Below are 22,881 nucleotides of genomic sequence, written 5' to 3'. Positions count from 1 at the left end.
TTGTGTTCTGCATACCTTGTCTGCTGTGTAAATGTTTGCACTATTTCAGCTTCAATGGCTGTCCCAATGGCTACACAAGGGCTTATTTATATAAGCTGTAGTAGTGTTTCTAAAGGTGACAGATACGTAACAATTCCGATAAACGTTAAAGGCGTTAAAACAATTTTTCAGTTGATTTGTTCTCCCAAGAAATAAAGACTTTTTTTAATTGCTTTCCATCGTTTAAGTTTAATGTTCCTGTCTGGTGTTTCAGTCTGGCAGCTCAGTAATTCAGGTGCACAACTGGTATTATTATATACTGATATATTTTATATGAGCAACTATTATATCAATTATAACAGCAGCCTTTAGGGATTCAGGGATTATGCTCAGAAGGGAAATATTAGAAATGTATCAACTAAATGTATCAATTTAAAACCGTTATAGAGTCGCGACCCACCTCCCAGACTTGCTTCAGAAAGACATAAAATAGTGAAAAATGAAACTTCAATACTTGAAAAACTGTCAGAAACAGAAAATAGAAAGTAATTGGGAAAAGTCTGAAACCAACTGAACTGAAAACAGTGTTGAAGGTGAACAACCCCTTTAAGAGCTGAATTGTCAGATATACAGGTAGAAAAATAAAATTCTACCTCTATCTGATGATTCAGCAGTAAACCCTGGCCAATGTTCAAAATTTTCTGTCTTTGCCAATCGACAAGCCGACCATTATCCAAGTATTTTGCAGATAATGGTCCGTTCATCTTCCATCATACACCCATTGTAGGAATATGACCATCTTAGAGCAGGAAAAAAGGAATTACCTTCGCACACCCTGGCTGTCCAATCAATCCGAATTTCCGGTGCTCAATGATGGAGGAATTGGCAACCTCAAATTCAGTATAGCAGAAAAGTAAATCACCAGCACAACTTGGGAAATGCTAGCAGGGAGATCTCCCTTTCTCGTTTATTGCGGATGCAACGTTTCGGGGTGTAACCCCTTTGTCAAGCATACCGGATATTGGTGCACATAGCATTTAAAAGTTTACCAATTACACATAAGTGGGCGTGATAGCACATGATCATAATTAAAAAGTAGACCGTGTAAAAATTGATTATATAAACAGTGCAAAAAAAAGGCCAATAAAAATTCATATTAAATAGTCAAAGAGGAAAGACCAAAAAAGTCCATATGTCCATCGAGTGAGAGTCGAAATATTTGATGTAAGAAAAATTTATATAAATTGTAAAACCGATTCAGTGTCCCGTGCAATGTAATTGCAAATAAAGGATTTACTTTCCGAATATATCATTCCAGTGGCGGACCTTGTGAATAATTCATTTAAGTAGTAAAAGTATTTAATAATACAAAATGCGCTAAAGTGTCCTGTGCAATGTAAAAACAGTGAAAGAATAAAAATACATTGTTTCCTTTAGTAGTGCCGAATGTAGAGAAACATCATAAAGTAACAAATTTTACAAATACATAAATCGATGTCAAAGTATCAAGGTTCAAAAGATAAAAAATGAAAATGGAAAGTGCTATATGTCAGTATTTAACAGTCACAAAATACTTGTGCTTCTATCTTACCCAACATGTATGGAGAAGGTAATCTTTCCTAACTATTCCTCGGACTATTTAATATGAATTTTTATTTATATAATCAATTTTTACACTGTCTACTTTCACACCCACTAATTATGTGTAATTGGTATACTTTTAAATTCTATGTGCACCAATATCTGGTATGCTTGACAAAGGGGTTATGCACCAAACGCCCTTGCTAGCAAGGGGATCTCCCTGCTAGCATTTCCCAAGTTGTGCCGGTGATTTACTTTTCTTCTACACCTTAAGGCGGGCCCACAGTTTTTATAGGTTAAACATGGTCAAACACTGGCTGATTCTCTTTGTATTTGACCAAATGGCACAAACCCAAACAGACTACTCTACTATACATGTGGTCATATATCGGATGTCTACTGTTTTTATTTTTGCAACCAAACAGCATTTTCTGTTGCTGGATGGAAAAAGGTAGATTAGAATGACTAGGAAAAGTAAGATTCTCTCAAATATATAAAATAAAGACCACTGGCCCTTTCTTAGAATAGCTTAAGCTGTAAATAGCTATTTTAAAGGCAAAGTTATAAAGTGAATGGGCAGTTCTGAGAAACAAGTGCAATGATGCATGTTGTCACGCTCCTTTTCTGTTTGTACTTTTTTTTACTGTCCCATTTGCCTACTTTTTACTGTTCGTTAGGATGAAATATAGATCCCATTGCACACACAGCACAATTAAATACATCATGATGGTGATTCCTTCCCTTTTAGGAGTTCTTTTCTTGCTTGGAGCCTGTGCTTGGTATTGCCCGAGTCTCCCAGTTACACTAAAAGCAAATCTCTGCAAGAGTGTGTAGGATATCATTCGGTTATAGAGAGTTCTTAACAGCTATCATAAAGGCCTATTTATTCTCTTCTACTGTCTCAATGTCAGTGTGATGTGCCTGAAAATAACAGAAAACACATCTACACCAAGGTCACTCAGTGATGTATTGAAAGCTGGGCCTGGCAGCCCTTTCTGCATTTATGAAAGGACTTGTTGGATAGATGAGGCAAATACAGCAGTGTAAGGAAGTCTCCCACTCTTGTTTCTTATTTTAGTATATCACCTGGACAACCTGTATTTCCTTTTCGGAGTTTGCTATGTTTTTCATATACAGTATACGTATGTTTCATGGGAAAAGTATTCTAGTTTACTATATTCAAATCCGTTTAGTAAAATATACAGTATTTTAGAAAATGAGGCTTCTCATCAACATGAGTTATACCAGCTAGTTACTGATGTAGAAAGCAATACATGCTTTATATTTCTTCCTATGAAAACAAGAGCAACAAGAGTAGCTGGCAAACGCATGCTGTAAATCAGGGATTCATTATTAATAAGATCTAAATCTAAAACCTGGCTGGATGAGTCATCCGCGGAAATGACGCAGGCGCCTGTGACGTCACAGACCCGGAAGTTCGAGTGGCTTGCGAAAGAAATTGATTGACGCTTAATTGAATAGGGTATTTATTCGTTTGGCGATCTCGTGGCACATCAGAATCCCCTTGACAAAGGCATTTGTGCCGAAACGCTGGGGTTATTCTCATCTGTGGCAAGTATATCCTCTCCTTGTTGCTTCACACAAACCTTTGGGTAGTATGTATACTATTGCTATTTATATCATTGCTATATAAAGTGAATTTTTGTTTGCCAAATTGTTTTTAAACAGTAAAAGATTTTTTGATACCACCTGATTTTATGATTGAATTTTATTTTTAAGAGTGCATAACCTATTGTATGGTATATTGATTATATGGCCACTCTATATGTGGGTGACCTTGGTTTTTTGCACCTCTAACGCTTATTTTTGCCAAATATCTAATTGTATGGTGTTCTCTCCATTTATCCATGACACAGCTCTTATCGCAGTGTCAGACTGGCCCGGCGGGATACCGGGAAAAACCCCGGTGAGCGGCCAGTCCCCTCTCCCGATCTACAAAAAAAAAGTTTTTCGTAGGATGCATGTGCGCTCGGCATCACAGTAGGGGGGCGCGTCACGGTCAATCGGAGGGGGGGTGGGCCCCGGGTTCCCCAGTCCGACCCTGTCTGATCGCTGTTGTAGCTTGCCATCCCCTCTCTGGGTAATATTGGAAGTGAGCTGCCAAAGCAACTCTTGTCTTAATCCAAACTACATGTTCATAAATCTCTCTTGATTTCTTAACTACATGCACCAGCCAGTCTTTCAGTAAGCTGCACCCTTAAACAAGACTAAATTTCCCACTGGTGTCCCCTAGCTTGTCACAAACACTATAATAACATTAAATACAACAATAGTAAACCAACACACGAGGTTTTAAAGTGCTGATTCACCTTTAAGTACATTATAGAATGGCTAATTCTAAACAATGTTTCAACTGGCCCTGATTTTTTATATTTTATAGTTCTTGAATCACAGGTATAGGATCAGTTATCTGGAAACCCGTTATCCAGAAAGCTCTGAATTACAGAATAGGCATCTCCTATAGACTCCATTTTATCCAAATAATCCAGATTTTTAAAAATAATTTCCATTTTATCTATAATAATAAAACAGTACCTTGTACTTGTTCCAAACTAAGATTTAATGAATCCTTATTGAATGTTATTTAATGTTTATACATTAGTAATACATATAGTATGAAGATCCAAATAACGGAAAGATGACTTATGTGGGAAAACCGCCAGGTCCTGAACATTCTGGATAACAGGTCCCATACCTGTATGGCATAACAAGCATGTTGCTAGAACCATAAAGACAGGGCTACCAAAGCAGTAAAGCCCTTTATGTAGAACAGTAATGGCATAAGCAGCCTGCTGGGTGATAAATTGTGTATTGCTGTGTATAGGCATGATTGAAGATACAAGATCAGGCCTCAGGCTGAATGCTATGATGATGAGTTAACATATTTCCAAATAAATCACATTTATCGATTTATGGTAATGCACACAAACAGAGCTGCACTTCGTTAGTTTTATGCTTTTTACGATAGTTGCCTGGCTCCGTGGAGCTTCTTTACATCAGGTGGGGGCTTTATTTAGGAAAGTCCCATTCCAACTTGATTATTTGTATGCGCCGATGAATACAATTTACCAGTCCACTGAGAAGCCCTCCGTTTAAACAAACTCATCTCCCCAGCTGTAGCCTTTGTTAGGCCTTGTTATTTGGCAGCTAATAAGCAACAGGCAGTTTGTATAGTATATTTAATCTGAGTTCTTGTCCTTCAAGATTAACAAAAAACAATATTCATTATTAAGATTAATTAAAACATTGGGCAAAAAACAAGTTCAGCCCAAGCCCTATTAAAGGGGTGATTCACCTGTAAGTTAACTTTTAGTATGTTATAGTATGGCTAATTTTTCAATTAATTTTCATTTTTCTGTTTTTATAGTTTTTGCATTATTTGCCGCCTTCTTCTCTTTCCAGCTTTCAAATAGGGGGTCACTGACCCCATCGAAAAACAAAAGCAAAAACAAATGTATTATTGTTGCTTCTTTTTATTACTCATCTTTCTATTCAGGCCTCTCCAATTCATATCCCTGTCTTTTATTTAAATCAATGCATGGTAATCTGGGCCCTAGCAACCAGACTGCTGAAATTGCAAATTGGAGAGCTGCTAAATAACTCAAAAATCACAAATAATACAAAATGAAAACCAATTGCAAATAGTCGAAGAATATCACTCTCTACATCATACTTAAAGTTAATTTAAAAGTAAACAACCCCTTTAATTGAACACACATTGAAGAAGGGATTTACTGCCTCTTTAATTTATTATTCACCCTTTATTTCACTGTTAAATACATATCTCCATATTTGCATCAAACAATCAAAAGTGTAGATGTCTATATGGCTGTATAAAGCAAAGATCCATACAATGTATCATTAATATGATATTATTTCTGTCCAAATACTTTGCCAATCTTGGGTATTCTTGTTGTTCTTTCAGGTCTGGTTGGAACCTCTGAAATCTGTTAACAAGCAGCTGCGCAGTAAGTAACTCACCATTTTTTTTGAGAGAAAGAATATTGCCACTATTAATGTGGCTGAGGGCCCACGCTACTAGTATGAACTATACTAGTAAAAGGGCTGCCAGTGCTGTTCCAGTGTTATTCTCCAAGGGATTTGTATGGCCCTAGCCTTCCCAAGATCTCAGATGCAGGGGCGCTGCTCCAATGAGGAAGGTTCGAAATACTTAATTCAGTGAGTTCAGTGTTAGCAACCCAAAAACTCAAATTAATGGAGTTTTCAGGTACAAAAAACTCAAATCGCTTGAATTATTTGAGTTTTCAGGCAAAACCCACCGAAAAAAACTCATACGTCATGAAGACTATTTACATCTTCAAATGGTTTGAGGGACCTCTGGCATTGACTCCTACACGACCCCGACAGGTTCGAGGTTTAGATTCATGCTATTTCCTTCGAGGTATGTCGAAAAAACTCAAAAAAATAAATTTTTTAACCCAAAAAAATTGTTTTTAGTCCCAAAAAAATCACCTTGAAAGCTTGAATTTTTTTGTGGAAAATATAATTCAATCCTTAATAAATCTTTCCAATTTCTCTTTTGCATCATATTAACTTATCGTGTATGCAGTTTATGTAGAATACTGCTCCACAGTACTTCGCTGCTATATTACTCTAATGTACAAAGCTTCCTCCCTCCACAACCTTCATTTTTTACCTCTTTACTTAAATATTGCTTTTTCTTTTCTATCCAGGCTCCTTTTTTTCAGACTCTTGCATCAGTTGTATTTTTTATATACATGTACTTATGCGATACTCATTATTAGGGTTCAATTACTTACCGTGCCAGTCTAGCCATAATGATGGGTATCATAGCCAATGTCAACATTTTTCTGAAAAGGCTGATGTTAATATTTAAAGACCAAGGTTTAGGCTTGAAGTGATCTACTCTATGCACAGGGCTATGGTACTAGTATGGGGGTACAGGAGCCCTCTGCCAGTTTAAATGTATCTTTTCATGTGTCTCACAGTTATATAGTTCTTATACAGTCATATATATATGCATTGTGTGTGTGGTTCTTTGCAAATGAAAACCCAGTAACACGTATACCAGCATTCCCAGTGTAGTATTGGGACATTTTCAAATCTGAGCCCAAGTATTTCAATTTGCCTATTTCTTATGGATTTCTCAGAAATCCATGGCATACAATATTTTGGTAAGGTAGGTCAGCATGTTTCCCCTGCAGTACATAACTGATAGGAAAAGGGCTGAACAAGTTCAGAAAGATAGTCTAATTTAGCAATTATATTCAATGTTATTAGCATCCTGTCCCCATGTGTACTGTTTATTATTTCCAATACTTAATTATCATGCAGTTGCTAAGGGTTAGGGCACACAGGCAGATTCAGGGAGATTAGTTACCCGCCGACAAATCTCCTCTTCTTCGGGGTGGAAACTTCGGGCGACTTCGGAAAATGAATCGCTCCGAGTGCCTTCCCGTCTGCGATTTTTATTATAGCCAGAGGAAGGCAGTTCAGGGAGATTAGTCGCCCCGAAGAAGAGGAGATTTGTCACCGGGCGACTAATCTCGCTAAATCTGCCTGTGTGCCCTGACCCTAACAGTACCAACCAAGCTACTTTGCTTCCTGGAGATGGCCGATTTGACGAGATGGCTGATTTACCCCAAACAAACATCTTGTGTAAAGGTATCATCTTCCACTAGACATGTCTTCAGGTGAAAATTCCACTATGTTATGAATTGTGCTTAGTATAGGGGTATCAGACTGAGGTGGGTTTCACGCTACTACTGTTACAATTCTTTTATGGATAGCATGATTCAGCTGACAATGCCCTCAGCAAGATCAGACACCTTTCCATTTAAGCCAATGTGTGATTTCAGGCCCAGTAAGACTCTCTTTCGCTTGTTGTGTCCCTTTTAATATATATGTTTCCCCTGCTGATTCAGCTTCTCATATTTGGGTACTGATCTCAAGCTTTCCTTTGCCAATCCTCGCTGAATCCGGCTGCTCTTTAATTAAGTGTGGAGGAGATGTCTCGACAGCTGGAACATCTCCATTTCCCAGTGTTGTCCTGTTATCACTGATGGAGCAGATGGAAATTCAGCTGACTTTGTGCAGTTAAACATTTGTTTCCTTTTTTTCTTTTGTTATTGCCAAAAGCATGTGTCTTCTTTCAGTACATTGTCCAAACCATGCGTCTTTTATTCAGTACATTGTCCAAACCATGCGTCTTTTATTCAGTACATTGTCCAAACCATGCGTCTTTTATTCAGTACATTGTCCAAACCATGCGTCTTTTATTCAGTACATTGTCCAAACCATCACTTTCTATTTTGCAGTTCTTCAAAAATCCTAATACATATCCTAATATTGTCCAGCTTTGCTTCTACTAAATCTCCTAGTTCTCTTCCTGTGCTAGTGCTATCAGCTGTCCTTACCTCATAATAAGCCTCTAATAAGCCTGTTCTCTAGTGCCTGCTCCTTCTTTCTGTGACTTGACCCTGATTTTATGTTATATGAGTTGTGTTTTAAGTGGCCTAGAGGTTAAAGGGGTTCTAAACCCCAACAAAAAATAAATTGGTGGCGATGTTAGCAGTTTTAGCCTTAGACTGCTAAAGCAGGCTTAACTTTTTGAAGGGCCACCCTGCATATCCACGTCCTGCATTCCATTAACCCTTGGTTTGTTAACTCTTACTTGTGCCAAAAGCTCGGTATTAGAAGTTTGCAAATGCAAATATGTAAGCTTACATCCATTCAACTTTTGGGTTCAGATCCCCTTTAAATAGTCAGCCTTTGATGTGGTAGACCCTGGTTGTATTACCTGTGGCAACTTCTTGTGACCCTGGACAAGTCACAAGGCGACTTCGGAAAGCAGAAGTGACTCCCACCAGCTATTCACTTTATTGGCGTTGGGAAAGAATTTGGGAAAGATTAGTTGCCTGTACTAGAGGAGATTAATTGTGGGGGTCTTACTGTACAACGCTCATTGCACTCATTTAGTAGGCTTCTCAATGTGGTTATTTAAATTCATGTTTATTTATATTTGTGCAGAACCAAAAAATTCTAAACTGCGCCTGGCTGTGAAGTTTTTCCCTCCAGATCCTGGTCAACTGCAAGAGGAATATACAAGGTAAGAGTTAGATTTGTCTATATTTAGTTTGGATACCAGCAATGGCCAATATATACATGATATTGTTCTTTTTTAGGTACCTGTTTGCTCTGCAGATCAAGAGGGATCTTGAGGAGGAGAAACTGGTCTGCTTGGACAATACAACATCGCTGCTGATTTCCCTGCTCCTGCAGTGTAAGTAATGAGCAGTGTAGTGCTGTGAGTGGTTCACTGTGTATGTGTTTTATTAAGTGAGATGCCAGTAATAAATTGGTTGTTCTAACTGGTTTCCATACAGATCTTATAGCCTTGTTTATGTTCAACTTGCACCAAACCCATAACTGTGCCAAAGTTCTTCCTTGATGCTTTCCTAAGGGAGACGGTGAGATTTGTCCCCCGCAGTTAAACCTGTGCTACCGTGGACAACAAATCTCCCGAAAATGCTTTCCCACTGGCAAAAAAAGTAACTAGCTGGTGGGAAAACATACACGGTGCTTTGGTTTCCAAAGTCGCCTGTAGTTGCCTCACAAGGAAATTTACAGCAACAGGGAAAAAAAAGCAGCATGTAATTTCTTTCCAGCTCTGATTTACATATTGGCGGTGGGAAAGCATTTTCAGGAGACTTGTGGCCTGCGGTAGCACAGATTTAAAGAGATACTGACACCAGAAATTGAACCTTTTTTTTTACCTCTATCATAAAATAAACTTTGCATGCTTCTTATAATTTTGCCATAAAGTATTTGCCCAATGTTTTTATATTACCTATATGAGGGGGCTGCCATATTTGTGCAGCAGGAGTCCGTTAGCATTAGAAACTTTGACTGGCTGAGATGGGACAGTCAGGTTGGCAAAACAGTCAGGTTTCAGGAACTTCAAGTAACAATTTCTTACAAAAACAAACTTCTCGGCATGACCTATTGTTAAATTTTAATGTACATTCATATTTTAAAAAGTAGTTTTTTAGTGTCAGTATCACTTTAACTGTGGGTGACAAATCTCCCCAACTGCCATCACCCTAATGATTGCAGAGAAGCATGAACCTGCCAGGTATATTTCAGTATACATAGTGCAACCAGTGTGTGCATCTCAGAGCCAATAGTTCCTATTTACCTTCATTTATCACTTTTCCTTTATCATAGCGGAGATCGGGGATTATGATCAGAAAGTAGATCAAGAGCATTTGCAGGATATTTACTATGTGCAGCGCCAGCACAGCCTAGAAGATCGGATAATGCAGTACCATCAGCAGCACATGTGAGTGGTTTCCCCACCTAACCCCATTTCTCAACTATGGCATGCAGCTGTCACAAGCAACAGTGGGGCTCATTTATCAACACTGGGCAAATTTGCCCATGGGTAGTTACCTATAGCAACCAATCAGTGATTAGCTTGTTAAAACCATCTGCAAGTAGAACAATGAATGCAGCAATCTGATTGGTTGCCATGGGTTACTGCAATGTGTTGTAGCCCGCTCGCAAACCCTGGGCTTCGGCAGTTCAGCGCCTGGTGCACGGTGTTGGAGGGATCGGCACCCTCCTCAGCAAACTGTCCAAGAAAACACTGGCACTTAAAGGTTAACAAAAGCGGGGTATACCCTTGCGTATTTATTCTGCAAACGTGCACGGGTATAACCCTGCTTTTGCTAGCCTTTGAGTGCCAGTGTTTTCTTGGACAGTTTGCCATGGGTTACTGCCCATTGGCAAATTTGCCCAGTGTTGATAAATGACCCTCAGTATGTTTGAATCCTAAACATGTTTTAGGGGCAAATTTATCAAGTGTCAAACTGAAAAATAGAAATTCTAATTTTTCCATATTTTTATGGTCAGAAATGTCAAATTTGACTAGGGAGTTATTCAAATTAGATTCCAGTTTTTTAAAAAAATTCAAATTAGATTTTCAAGATTTATCATACTCTGGTCCTTTAAGAACGCCAATTCGACTATTCGCCTCCTAAAACTTGCCAAATTGATGTTTAAGGCAATGGGAGAGGTCCAGGGATCAATTTTAATTTGTTTGCAGCCTTCCTGACATTCGAGTTTTTTTTCGGAGAAAAAACCCGAATCGAATTTGATTCAAATTCGATTTGAGTTTTCGGGTCAATTCCATTCATTTAAGTTTAAAAACTTCTATTTTCTAAATAAATTTTGATTGGTCGAATTTATGTTAGTTTGGGGGAGTTTTTAAAAACACACATGAATTTAAAATTCAACCTTTCATAAATGTGCCTCTAAGTGTACATGGCCCTTCTTAGGAAAGCTCCCCAATCCCCACCTGGTAACCTTTGTCACAAATGCACTCACTGTGTTATTACCTGTGTTCAGGTGAATTCAGCAGAATTCCTTCTGCCCCACTGAAATTTTACTTTTCTTTTCTGTGTAAGGGTGTGACAGAATAGTCATGCTCAAAAATAGTTTTTTTCTTTTCTCTACTTACCTATGAAAGCTAACCACCATGACCAAGTGCCATAGTGTTAATGCTGCCTAACTTGTTTATTAAGTGTATGTCAGCTTTGTGCTTGAGTACATTAGATACAGCCTCTGTTGAATCAAGGCTTCACAGAATGACAGTAATACATTTTAGAATTGCCACTCAACAGAGGGCAAATTTTGAGCATTTTCTCATTGCTACAAGATGCCCAAAAAAAAATGTTTTTTTTTTTTCCAAAATGCATCAGTTAATAGTGCTGCTCCAGCAGAATTCTGCACTGAAATCAGTTTCTCAAAAGAGTAGACATATTTTTTTATATTTAATTTTGAAATCTGACATGGGGCTAGACATATTGTCAGTTTCCCTGCTGTCACTCTTTACTGCTATAATGCAAGTTGGAGTGATATCACCACCTCCCTCTTTCTACCAGATAACCAGATAACAGCTCCATAACACAAGATAACAGCTGCCTGTTAGATATAACAGCACTCATTAGTAAAATCCAGGTCCCACTGCTACACATTCAGTTACAATGAGTAGGAGAAACAACAGCCTGCCAGAAAGCGGTTCCATCCTAAAGTGCTGTCTCTGAAAACACATGACCAGTGAAATCTTTCTGAAAGCACATGGCCAGTCAAAATGACCTGAGATGGCGCCTACACACTAATATTAAAACTAGAAAAAATACATTTGCTGGTTCAGGAATTAAATTTTATATTGTAGAGTGAATCATTTGCGGTGTAAACAGTGTAATTTAGAAATGAAAACTACATCATAAAAATCATCCCTTTTAATTGCACAGATTTAACCATTTATAGATTTTTGTATTTACATGTGTTGTTTCTGTGTTGTCTATTGTTTCCTTTATGAATGTATCAAGTACTGAATCCTGGTCTCATCTTGCTGTGCAGTGCAATTATCCTTATTCTGCCTGCTACACATAGAAAACAAGGTCTTTCTTGTTGCAGTGGCATGTCTCCTGGAGATGCAGACTTTCAAATCCTTGAGATTGCTAGGAGGCTGGATCTGTATGGGACCCGTTTTCATCTGGCTTCTGACCGAGAAGGTGCCAAAATTAACCTGTCTGTGTCACACATGGGTGTGCTGGTTTTCCAGGTACATAACTACAAACTCAATGGATTCTGGGTATCTCAGACCAAGATTAGCTTTCTCAGTACTCTGAAAGATGTTCATATTTACTACAACTCACCATGCCCTGCTTTATTGTGCTTACAGATGTAGCATGCTGTGCTGCAACTCTTAAAGGAGTTATAAACTCCCAACACTATCAAAGGCATGCTTGCAGTTGTCTTTAGCAGGTTCTGGAGAGTAGTGGATTGCACTGATTTATATCTGTTGCCCTTGCCACTTTTCTCTTCCCAACTGGTACATTATAAATATAAAGTATATTTCCTACCTTCTCATTAGGCAATTTGTCATTTAACTAAAGGATTCTATTGTATGAATTGCACTTCTGCTCTTTCCCTCCTGCAGGGCAATACAAAGATAAACACTTTCAACTGGTCAAAGATTCGAAAACTGAGCTTCAAAAGGAGACGCTTCCTAATAAAGCTGCACCCAGAGGTTCATGTAAGTAATAAGAAGGCTCTTCTCAGTCCGCTCCACAGTTCCCGTTCAACTGTGGTGACATTCAAAAATTTAATAATAAAAAGGGAAAGACTATATATATAATGGCATTTTCCTTTGGTATCAAAATGCTTTATGGGGTTTTAGTATGATTTACAGTATGTAGTTCTACTGCATGCTCCAATGGAAGACTTTAATACTACTTCCCCTTTTAATCATACTCCCTCCTTTAAATAATTATCATGGCTTGATTGTATATGGAATTCTGCTAAATGCTGAACTTGTTTGAGTTTCCTTGCACGTTGTAGGGTCCATATCAAGATGCTCTTGAGTTTCTGCTGCCGAGTCGGGACACATGCAAGAGATTCTGGAAGATTTGTGTGGAGTATCACAGCTTCTTCCGCCTTCAAGATCAGCCCAAACCGAAATCCAGACCAGTCCTGTTAAGCCGGGGTTCCTCTTTCCGATATAGGTAGGAAAGCTGAAGTTAGCCATGCAAAATTTAGATCCACATAACATGCAGTCCAGGGGAGGTGGGACAGAGGGCATAGATGGAACACACACCGTTTTTCAAGGTGCAGCTTTCAGAAGCCAGGCATTATGGCTTCATTAAATGCTAATGAATAGAATCATTATCCTAAGTTGCATTTTTGGATTGTACCTGCTATTTAAGGAGGATTTGGAAGAGGGTGTAAATATTATATAAAAAGTAAGACTACATTTCTGCTTTCAGTTAAACAGAATTTGCAGTATGCTATATTCCTAATGCCACATAGCAGAAAGAACTGTGCCTTGGATCTACATAAAAAAAACAGTGAAGGCATTTATTACATATGAATGGATTTGAAACTGTTTCCATGTGTTTTTAACCTCAAGTTTTAAATAGATGTAACCACATTCCTATTCATAGTATTCTGGGTTTTTAATCCCTAGCAGAATAAGAACAAAGTCTGTAATATGTCCCATAAAGGCAGCATGGGGGGGGGGGGTGAATTATTTTCTTTGTGAGGTCATGATAAAGTCATATAATTGTCAGGTTTCTTGTTAAGAGGTGGATACATATTAGTAATTTACAATGTTGCATTGAGCAGGACTTTAAATTTAGGTAATGCCTATTGGCTTTTTATCCTAAATGTGTTTGTGGAACAAACTAAAAGCCCCCTCATTTTTTTCCAGCTGCAGCCATTTGAATGTTGAAAAGAATCAGAAGAAGGCAAATAATTCAAAAACTATTTAAAAAAATTAACAATGAAGACCAAATGAAAAGTTGCTTAGAACTGACAATTCTAAAGGTTAACTTAAAGGGATCCTGTCATCGGAAAACATGTTTTTTTCAAAACGCATCAGTTAATAGTGCTACTCCAGCAGAATTCTGCACTGGAATCCATTTCTCAAAAGAGCAAACAGATTTTTTTATATTCAATATTAAAATCTGACATGGGGCTAGACATTTTGTCAATTTCCCAGCTGCCCCAGGTCATGTGACTTGTGCCTGCACTTTAGGAGAGAAATGCTTTCTGGCAGGCTGCTGTTTTTTCTTCTCAATGTAACTGAATGTGTCTCAGTGGGACATGGGGTTTTTACTATTGAGTGTTGTTCTTAGATCTACCAGGCAGCTGTTATCTTGTGTTAGGGAGCTGTTATCTGGTTACCTTCCCATTGTTCTTTTGTTTGGCTGCTGGGGGGGGGAGGGAGGGGGGTGATATCACTCCAATTTGCCGTACAGCAGTAAAGAGTGATTGAAGTTTATCAGAGCACAAGTCACATGACTTGGGGCAGCTGGGAAATTGACAATATGTCTAGCCCCATGTCAGATTTCAAAATTGAATATAAAAAATCTGTTTGCTCTTTTGAGAAATGGATTTCAGTGCAGAATTCTGCTGGAGCAGCACTATTAACTGATTCATTTTGAAAAAATAAATTTTTTTTTCCATGATAGTATCCCTTTAAAGTCGACCCACCCCTTTTTAATAAAAATCACACAGGCTCAAACCAGAATCCAAACTCTTGCTATATCTCACTGTAAACAAGTTATCAAAGTAAATGACATGGCAGCACTTCTTCATATGTTTGTTCATGTAGAAAAAAAAAGGAATGTTATCTCAAAATTCTGTACAATAATCAATCTGGGGAAAAAATACGGCCCGGGAAAGCAGAGCATCTATTCATGGGCATCACTACGAAATATGTGCAGTAAGTATTTTCATGAACAGTGTGTTTCCTTCCAGCGGCCGAACACAGAAGCAGCTGATTGATTATATGCGAGACACGGGTGTAAAGAGACCATCATATGAGAGGTTAGTTCTACACTGTGATAAATATAATAACACACTCTCATGTACAGTATGCATAACAGCTCCACAGACAGTATGCTTCATTCCAAGGTTTTCAGTTATTCTAGTATAGTATTTAAAGATGTTTATTTTATTTTTTTTAAGAGCTGTACATACTCTTAAGAGAAGTGTGTGTATCTCTCTCTCTCTCTCTCTCTCTCTCTCTCTCTCTCTCTCTCTCTCTCTCTCTCTCTCTCTCTCTCTCTCTCTCTCTATCTATCTATCTATCTATCTATCTATATATATATATATATCACACAGGTATGGGATCCATTATCCGGAAACCCAATCCCAATATCCAGAAAGCTCGGAATTATGGGATGCCCGCCATTTAATCCAAATTTTTCAAAATAATTTTCTTTTTTTCTGTAATAATAAAACAGTACATTGTACAGGTGTGGGATTTGTTATCAAGAAACCCGTTATCCAAAAAGATCAGAGACTCCATTTAATGCAAATCATCCAAATTTTAAAAAATGATTTCTTTTCTCCATAAAAATTAAACAGTACCTTGTACTTGATCAAACTAAAATATAATTAATCCTTATTGGAAGCATAACCAGACATTTATTTAATGCTTAAATGATTACCATATATATATATATATTTACTGTCAGTTCAGTTATACTACTGCTAAATCCTATTTCTCTTGATCCCTGGCTACATTGATAGCTGTTCTTTATACCTGTCTAATTTCTGCTCAATGACATACACATTTTTTTTATGTGTTGTGCACAAAATACTGTCTTTGTTTGGTTCCCAAATTCTCCATATTGCTGTACTTGCTAAACATGATATAGTTAATAAAGTGGCGCATTCATGGGTAGAACTAAACTGAAATGCCATTCAACAATGTTTATACATATGTAATAATGTCAAACACTCTATGGCTAATGACTAATTAGTATCTGGCTTATCTCATTGGCTATGGAAATAGCCTTCTTGCCTCCGTGCACCAAATGGTGCTGGATTATCCTATGCACCCAGTGTTATACCTCCGTTTGTATTTTTCATTTTTTAATTACCTTTCCTCTATGATGTTATTACACGTGGACTTCCTGGAACCTACTAGAAGAGCACCTGAGTCTTAACATGGAGGTAAAATCAACCATGGCTGCTTATTTGCTGGAGATGGTGATTATAGTGATTTCCACAGAAAATTATAATATTTTTCTGTGTTTTATGGATTAGAATTAGATTGTAAGCTCCATGGGGCAGGGTTCCTGTGCTTAAAACATTGTATGGGATACTGCACTGCTAAAAACTGGAGGTGCTGTTCCTGCTTTACCTAGGCCTGGATATTTACATTTTTATCTGTGACCTAGCAGAACCCCATTGATGTCAAACCATACAACCTTGGGCCTGGCTGTTGGCTCCTTCTAAAGAGAATTCGATCACAGCAGGAGTGTTATTGAGGGGCTATAAAGAAAGTTGCTTATAGACAGTTGATGAAAAAGTGTAGGCAAACTAAGGAGTATGGCACATAACACAATTTTGGGCAGTTTGCTGCCTGACTTTGTGGCTTCAAAGTTGGGAAACAAAACCTGAAATCCTCCCCTTTTGATGATGTCAGCATTTCTGAGCAACATTCCAAGCAAGATGGCATTTTATCATCTGATGCCATTATGGTGAGCACAACACAGTCATTTTGCCAGGCTGTTAAGCCATCAAATCCAGTACTTTTGTCAGTTAATTGTAAATGAGCATGAATGAACAGTCATCGATAGAATGGGCAAAGCTGAGAAACTGATGGTAGCGCCTTCTTATAAAAATAATCAAGGAGTCTTATGGAGAGCGACTTGAGCCAGTATGATGAACATTACAAGAAAAAGTAAATGTAATAGACTTTCTACACATTCTATTTCATATGGTTTCCCATGTATGTTAATAAAAATCAATAAAAAAACAAGAAATATACCCTCACTTTTTATATACACACTCTGGATATTTATACATTTCTATTAAGACAAATGAGTCAGAGCTGTAATATTGCTGCCCTGCTAAAGTCTTCTATGACTTCAATAGGATACATAACGCTGTCCCAAACAGTAGATGTTCTGTTTTCTGAAGTATGTGTTCTGTGGCCACATGAAGCAGTGCACTTACACTTTTATATCCTATTTAGAGCCTTTAGTTGTATAGCTCATTTGGTAGGTCCAATAATGGCTGCAAAATTGCACTTTGCACTGTCTGAGCTTTGCCGTAGGGATGCACTGAATCCAGGAATCCGCCTTTTTCAGCAGGATTCAGATTCTGTCGAATCCTTGTGCCTGGCCGAACCGAATCCTAATTTGCATATGACAATTTGCATATGCAAATTAGGAGTGGGAAGGGAAATCATGTGACTTTTCGTCACAAAACAAGAAAGTAAAACATATTTTTCCTTTCCCAGACCATATGTATATGCAAATTAGGATTAGGTATTCGGCTGAATCTTTCACGAAGGATTCTGGGATTCATCCGGATTCAGTGAATCCCTACTTTGCAGTAGGACCACTCCATGCCCAGTGTAAATTAGGATTCGGTATTCGGCTGAATCTTTCACGAAGGATTCTGGGATTCATCCGGATTCAGTGCATCCTTACTTTGCAGTAGGACCACTCCATGCCCAGTCTAAATTAGGATTCGGTATTCGGCTGAATCTTTCACTAAGGATTCAGGGATTCGTTCGGATTCAGTGAATCCCTACTTTGCAGTAGGACCTCTCCATGCCCAGTGTACCTTACAGGAGAACCTATTAATACAGGGTTATTTCCATACCGTGTTGTGCATATAGGCCTCTGCAATTGCACATAGTTAACAACATGTATTTGAAGGGGATGTGAATAGATGACCACATCCTGGCCTTTTCATAGTGGGTACAACTTGCACCCAAATACATGCTGTGTGGACAGTTATTTGCACTTCTAGCATCAGGCACAAAGATTTGCCTTGAATTTTAAACAGACACAGCAATGCAGAAATTTCGCCAGTGTCTTGCATATCTTTCTTCCAAGTTCTGTTTATTTATTTCCAACAAACAAGAAAATAAAGTTTAATTACATACATAAAAGGAAAATACATAAACAAAATTGCCATATTTACGCTTCCACTGATTACCTAGGTAGGATTACTCATGGTCGATGTCAGTCAGTAGTATAGAGGAGGTAGGAGAAACAAGTGCAAGGTGACATTGCTATCAGCCCTTTAGAACCCACGCCAGAACCTCAAACATCACAGTTAGACTATCAGTCCAGCCTCGGACCTACTAATCACCATTATCTAGCTCAAGTATATACCAAATTATCTAACGCCATCCATGTGCCCCAAATCAGATCAAATTTAGTCGGACAATTTCTAGAGATATATACTGCCTTTATATGTGGCAAATTAGAATTGACAAGCTGCTTCCACTCCCCGATCCGGGGGGCCTGAGTGTCCTTCCAGTGGAGGAGAATGAGTTTCTTGGCAAAGAATAAGAGTTGGAGGAGGTCTTGCATATCTTTAATAAATGAGTCCTTGTGTTATGGTTTCCTTAATGATCTTGTACATCATATTTTACATACAGTATACAGTGTTCTCTGTTAAAAGTACATAGTGATGCACTCCCTGCATTTGTTTTAATCGTGTGTGCTTTACTAATTATAGCCCATGGACCTGAGCTTTTTGTTTAATTTCAGTTAAGCTGAATGTTTCATTCTTGCAGGCCACTAAACCTTGAAAGTGCCGCTTTAATGTAGCCCCTGTTACTAGGGGTCAGGCTGACTGACTCCCAGTCAAGAACTGCTTGTTCAGCTGGATTTGTGAAATAATGCTGCCTTCTTCATTGGCTTGGAGACACACGCAGACTCTTTTCCAATACTGTGTGCAACTGTATTACAGTCTACCTAATCTAATCAGTGCATTTTTAAGAGTCACTGATTACACCCAATAATATGATGGGTAAACAGTTTGCAGCATGAGAATGACATGATCCGCAGTGTGAGATCAGTCCCATTGTGAGCTGTGCATTATTTCATTTGTGTTAGCTTGCCTTAGCACTGCTTGTATTTCTAAAAGTGCTATGTAATACCTAATGCTGGATTAATTCTGGGCTTCGGTGTGTCAGTGGGACTCTCCTGACTGCATTGCTGTCTTGTTCCACAGGAGACACAGCAAAGCCAGAGTTTCCCCTTGCACTGCGACCCCTGACCCTCCAAAGCAGGTGCGTGTAGCTTTAAAGCATTAGGTGCCTCTCGCTTTGCTGCCCTTCTCGCTTGGGTCTCTGTGCTTAGTTAATCCTGTCGAGCTTGTGCAGTAGTGCTTAGACTCATTCCTATTTGCTTCGCTAATTTTCTGGCTCAAACTTGTTGAATTTGGTTCTAGTGTCTCATGTTTAACCAACCTCTGACTAAGCTTTTTCTATGGCCTTTCATGATTTACTGTTTAAACTAATCAGGGGTGTCCAGCTTCATGTCCTCCCTTTGTTGATGCTTCCTACTCCCTTTCTTCCCCAACAATGGGTAGTCCATAAGTTGGATGTCCCTTTTCTAAATCATTGTTGTGAATTTTGGTGCTTAAAACTAAGCTTTCCTTTAGACAAGTTCTCATTTCAAGCTTATACTGTAGCCGTGCTGTGTCTTAGTTCTGCTTCTCAATGGCTGTATTGCACTTTGCTTTGTGCTGAATATTTTCCAGCTTCACGCACTCATATGCAATTTCCTATTCATGGCTTTGTGTTCCAAGTCTTTCTTACACTTTGGTTTTTTTTTTTATTTCCTTGCAGATCCTCACTTTCACTGAGAGTTTGAAGACGCCTCTGTCATCTTTCCCAACCAACCAGCCCCTTCATTCATTTTCCAGCATAACTGTGCCATCACCTCAGAAGAACATGCCCAGAAATGATGATGTTGTGTTATCTCGAACGCAGGAAGAACCTGTCAGGAAAGCTGCAGAGGATTCCATACTACCAGTGCACTCACCATTACCAGGTCTTAGCCCCCACCCTATCCCTTCCTTGAGTAGCGAGCAGGATTCAGAAGGAATCAGAGATACAGATAATGACCCTCAGAATGAGAATGTTAGGTTATGGGTGTCAGGAGTCTCTGATCCTTTCCTCCCAACAGAAGAATACATAGATGATGATCCAGCTGACATATCCTTTGGTGGAGGGGCAGAGCTGTATGATTATGGTGGGGATATGTTACCATCTATTGATGAGGACCATTCACCACAAGAGTATTACCTTAAGGAGGAAGATGAAAGTGACTTCAATGGCAACTCAAGGCTCACAGATGCTAGTGAGTTATTTCAAGTGAAAGCTCAGGCTAGTTTGATGCAAAGTCTGTTGAGCCCTTCAGAGAGCAGCTCCCTTCTTCAACATCGTTCAGAGAGCAGCTCATTGCTCCACCATCGCTCTGAAAGCAGCTCTCTTTCCAATCTCAATGGGATGCCTCCTTTCTCCCGCTCTGCCAACCACTCCACTGCTAGTTCCATGATCAACTTCCCAGCCTGCTCTGTAAGATCTGAATCTAGCTCTGCATTCCAGTTTGGTGACATCTTGGACCAGCTGGAGCAGCTGAGTTACCCCCCAACAACAACGGAGGACTCCAGCAGCTCCAACGAAGACTCGTGGGACTCTGATGGGGAGCCACCCCTTGACATAAACTTATTCTTCAGCAATCCTCTGATAAATTATCATGCCAATTTAAACCAGCTTGGGGTGCCAGATAAGAAGGGAGAAACCGATCCCTAAAATGAAAAAGAGCTTTCCAAAATATCATTTACTTAGGTTCTAATACGAATTCTACAAATTAAACCTTAACTAAATAGTTTTCCATAAAATCACAGGAATCTCTTTTTGTGGAAAATTTGTATTGGTGCTGTACAACGGTACAACAATGAGATGATTTCTTTCAGTGTAATTTACTGTGTACATCAACATGGTACTTTGTAAATCATGAAGCATAACTTGTTTGCGCAGCAGTGTCACAATATGGCAGGCTGAACATGTCCTCATTTATACATCATTACTGCTATACAAATGCTTGCCTTCACGGTCTTTCACTTACCTACTTGTCTTGCACCGCACAATTGCCTTTTTTTGTTGATTATTTTCTAATGTAGCCTGTATACCCTTAATCACATAGACTTTACTATTACATACTGCTTCCTGCACAATCACGACTTCCACTTGCATCACTGTACCACTACACAAAAACTAAATCACTAATCCTGCACTTATGTTCCACTTTAGACCAGTCTGTTGCTCTCAAGTCTTCAGCTGTTGTGAGTTAATATCCCAGCATCCTCCAATAGGACATGTGAGAGATTTGCCAACTTTCTTTCCTTTTCCCCAACTTGATTCCTAACACATGCTTGATTCTTTCAATCTCCCAACATTGTAGGCAATTCTCAGTGCTTACATAGGGGATCTGTTTACTTTGTCATGGCATTGCTTGGAATTGATAACTGGCTGTAGTTAAGTATCAGGTGCCTTTGAGCTGCTGCACAAAGCAGTGTTTACACTACCTGCATTCAGTTTATGTTTTATTATTGTTTTTAATTGCAGTTCTAAATTATGTTAAGTTCTCAATGGCTCCCTTGCCCTTGCTTTGCAAAGTATTGCCTTGGCTTTGCTTCTTAAAATCCTTTATGTGTCTGCCCTTTTCATAAACCAAGCTTATTTCCATTCATCTTTAGGTTGTGAAGCATGACAAATAGCTTATGGTATCCAGTAGCAAGTATTTGCAATATTACTTTATAGGTCGCTGCTCTGTTTCTGATGCTACACACATTGACAGCACCACTGGTGGTGACCAACAGATGGTGCTGTTCTATTTATGGCAATGCAGAGTTAGCCCAACAATATGCCAGCTCCCACTTGTAAATACAAATACAATGAATGTTCTGTGCAGTCAGTGGCTTGTGCCCTCGTGCTCTTCCTTTTATACAGGGTTAAGAAATGAATGATCCTGCTTGAAAAGAAAGTTATCAAAAGACTTTTTGATAATCAGATTAGTTGCAAAACACTACTATTAAGTGAAACCTTAATAAATCCTACTTTTATTTTATATATCACTAATATCACCTCAGCCACAATCCATTAATTTCTTTCTCCCGATTTCCTCTTGGTCACAAAAAATTCTAAGACTTTAATTTCTGCTTCTTTTAAACTTAATATCACCAGTAAAATTGAAGATATAGGAAACCATTGGTGTATCAGTCATTCAGTTCCAAGTAATAGTATCCCTTTTCGATCTGGGTTTTTATTAGGTGATTGCTTAGTTTACTGACATCGTAACCTGGTTTTCCTGTAAGAGAATGTGCAGTCTAGGGATTTCTTAGATGCAGGGGTGCTTCGCCAATGAGGCAAGTTGAGGCTGTCGCCTCAGGCGGCAGCGCCCCACTAGTTACCAGGGACAGCAAAAATGCTGCTCCTGGTACTTTAAGAGCGAATTTTCGGGGGAGGGGGGGCAGCAGCAACTGCTGCTGCCTCAGGCGGCGGAGGGGCCAGGATCACCCCTGCTTAGATGTGGCCTTCCAGCCATTTCTGGACTACAACTCCTGTTATCCTGTCGGGTCATGCTGAGGATTGTATGCAGATCTAGAGCCCAAGAACAAAACACACGATTGTCATTTGTGCTCCTGTATGTCCTTAATAAATTAGGATATTGAAAAGACACTATTGCACATGTGCACCTAAAGTCCCTCAAAGATGTAAAGTACAATTAACATACTTCTAATAATGAAATGTCATGAAACTAAAGCCTCCTGGCTAGAGGTGGATGTGGAGCTAGATAGAGCCAGTGACAGGCAGGACTTTCCAAAAAAACTTCAGTAGAACAAAATCATTTGGGATTTGGTGGCACAACAGTATGTTGGGTACCAATGGTGTCCCATACTCTGGGGGCATGACTGTCTTTT

General features: G+C 38.9%; 1 protein-coding gene across 1 annotated transcript in view; it reads left to right on the top strand.

Annotated features, from left to right (window-relative positions):
* farp2.L (FERM, ARH/RhoGEF and pleckstrin domain protein 2 L homeolog) overlaps nt 1–22,881 on the top strand; it is a 76,994-nt gene that overhangs the window by 34,468 nt on the left and 19,645 nt on the right. The window contains exons 4-13 of the mRNA XM_041563795.1: nt 5,507–5,549; nt 8,593–8,671; nt 8,748–8,845; nt 9,790–9,904; nt 12,046–12,193; nt 12,572–12,667; nt 12,973–13,136; nt 14,893–14,961; nt 19,123–19,180; nt 19,742–20,707. Coding sequence (XP_041419729.1) covers nt 5,507–5,549; nt 8,593–8,671; nt 8,748–8,845; nt 9,790–9,904; nt 12,046–12,193; nt 12,572–12,667; nt 12,973–13,136; nt 14,893–14,961; nt 19,123–19,180; nt 19,742–20,707 — 1,836 coding nt within the window. The remainder of the gene's footprint in view (nt 1–5,506; nt 5,550–8,592; nt 8,672–8,747; nt 8,846–9,789; nt 9,905–12,045; nt 12,194–12,571; nt 12,668–12,972; nt 13,137–14,892; nt 14,962–19,122; nt 19,181–19,741; nt 20,708–22,881) is intronic.

Source organism: Xenopus laevis, chromosome 5L, assembly GCF_017654675.1.
Source record: "Xenopus laevis strain J_2021 chromosome 5L, Xenopus_laevis_v10.1, whole genome shotgun sequence".
NCBI lineage: Eukaryota > Metazoa > Chordata > Amphibia > Anura > Pipidae > Xenopus > Xenopus laevis.
The sequence above is the reverse complement of the archived record's forward strand: the minus strand, read 5'-3'. Positions and strand labels throughout refer to the sequence as shown.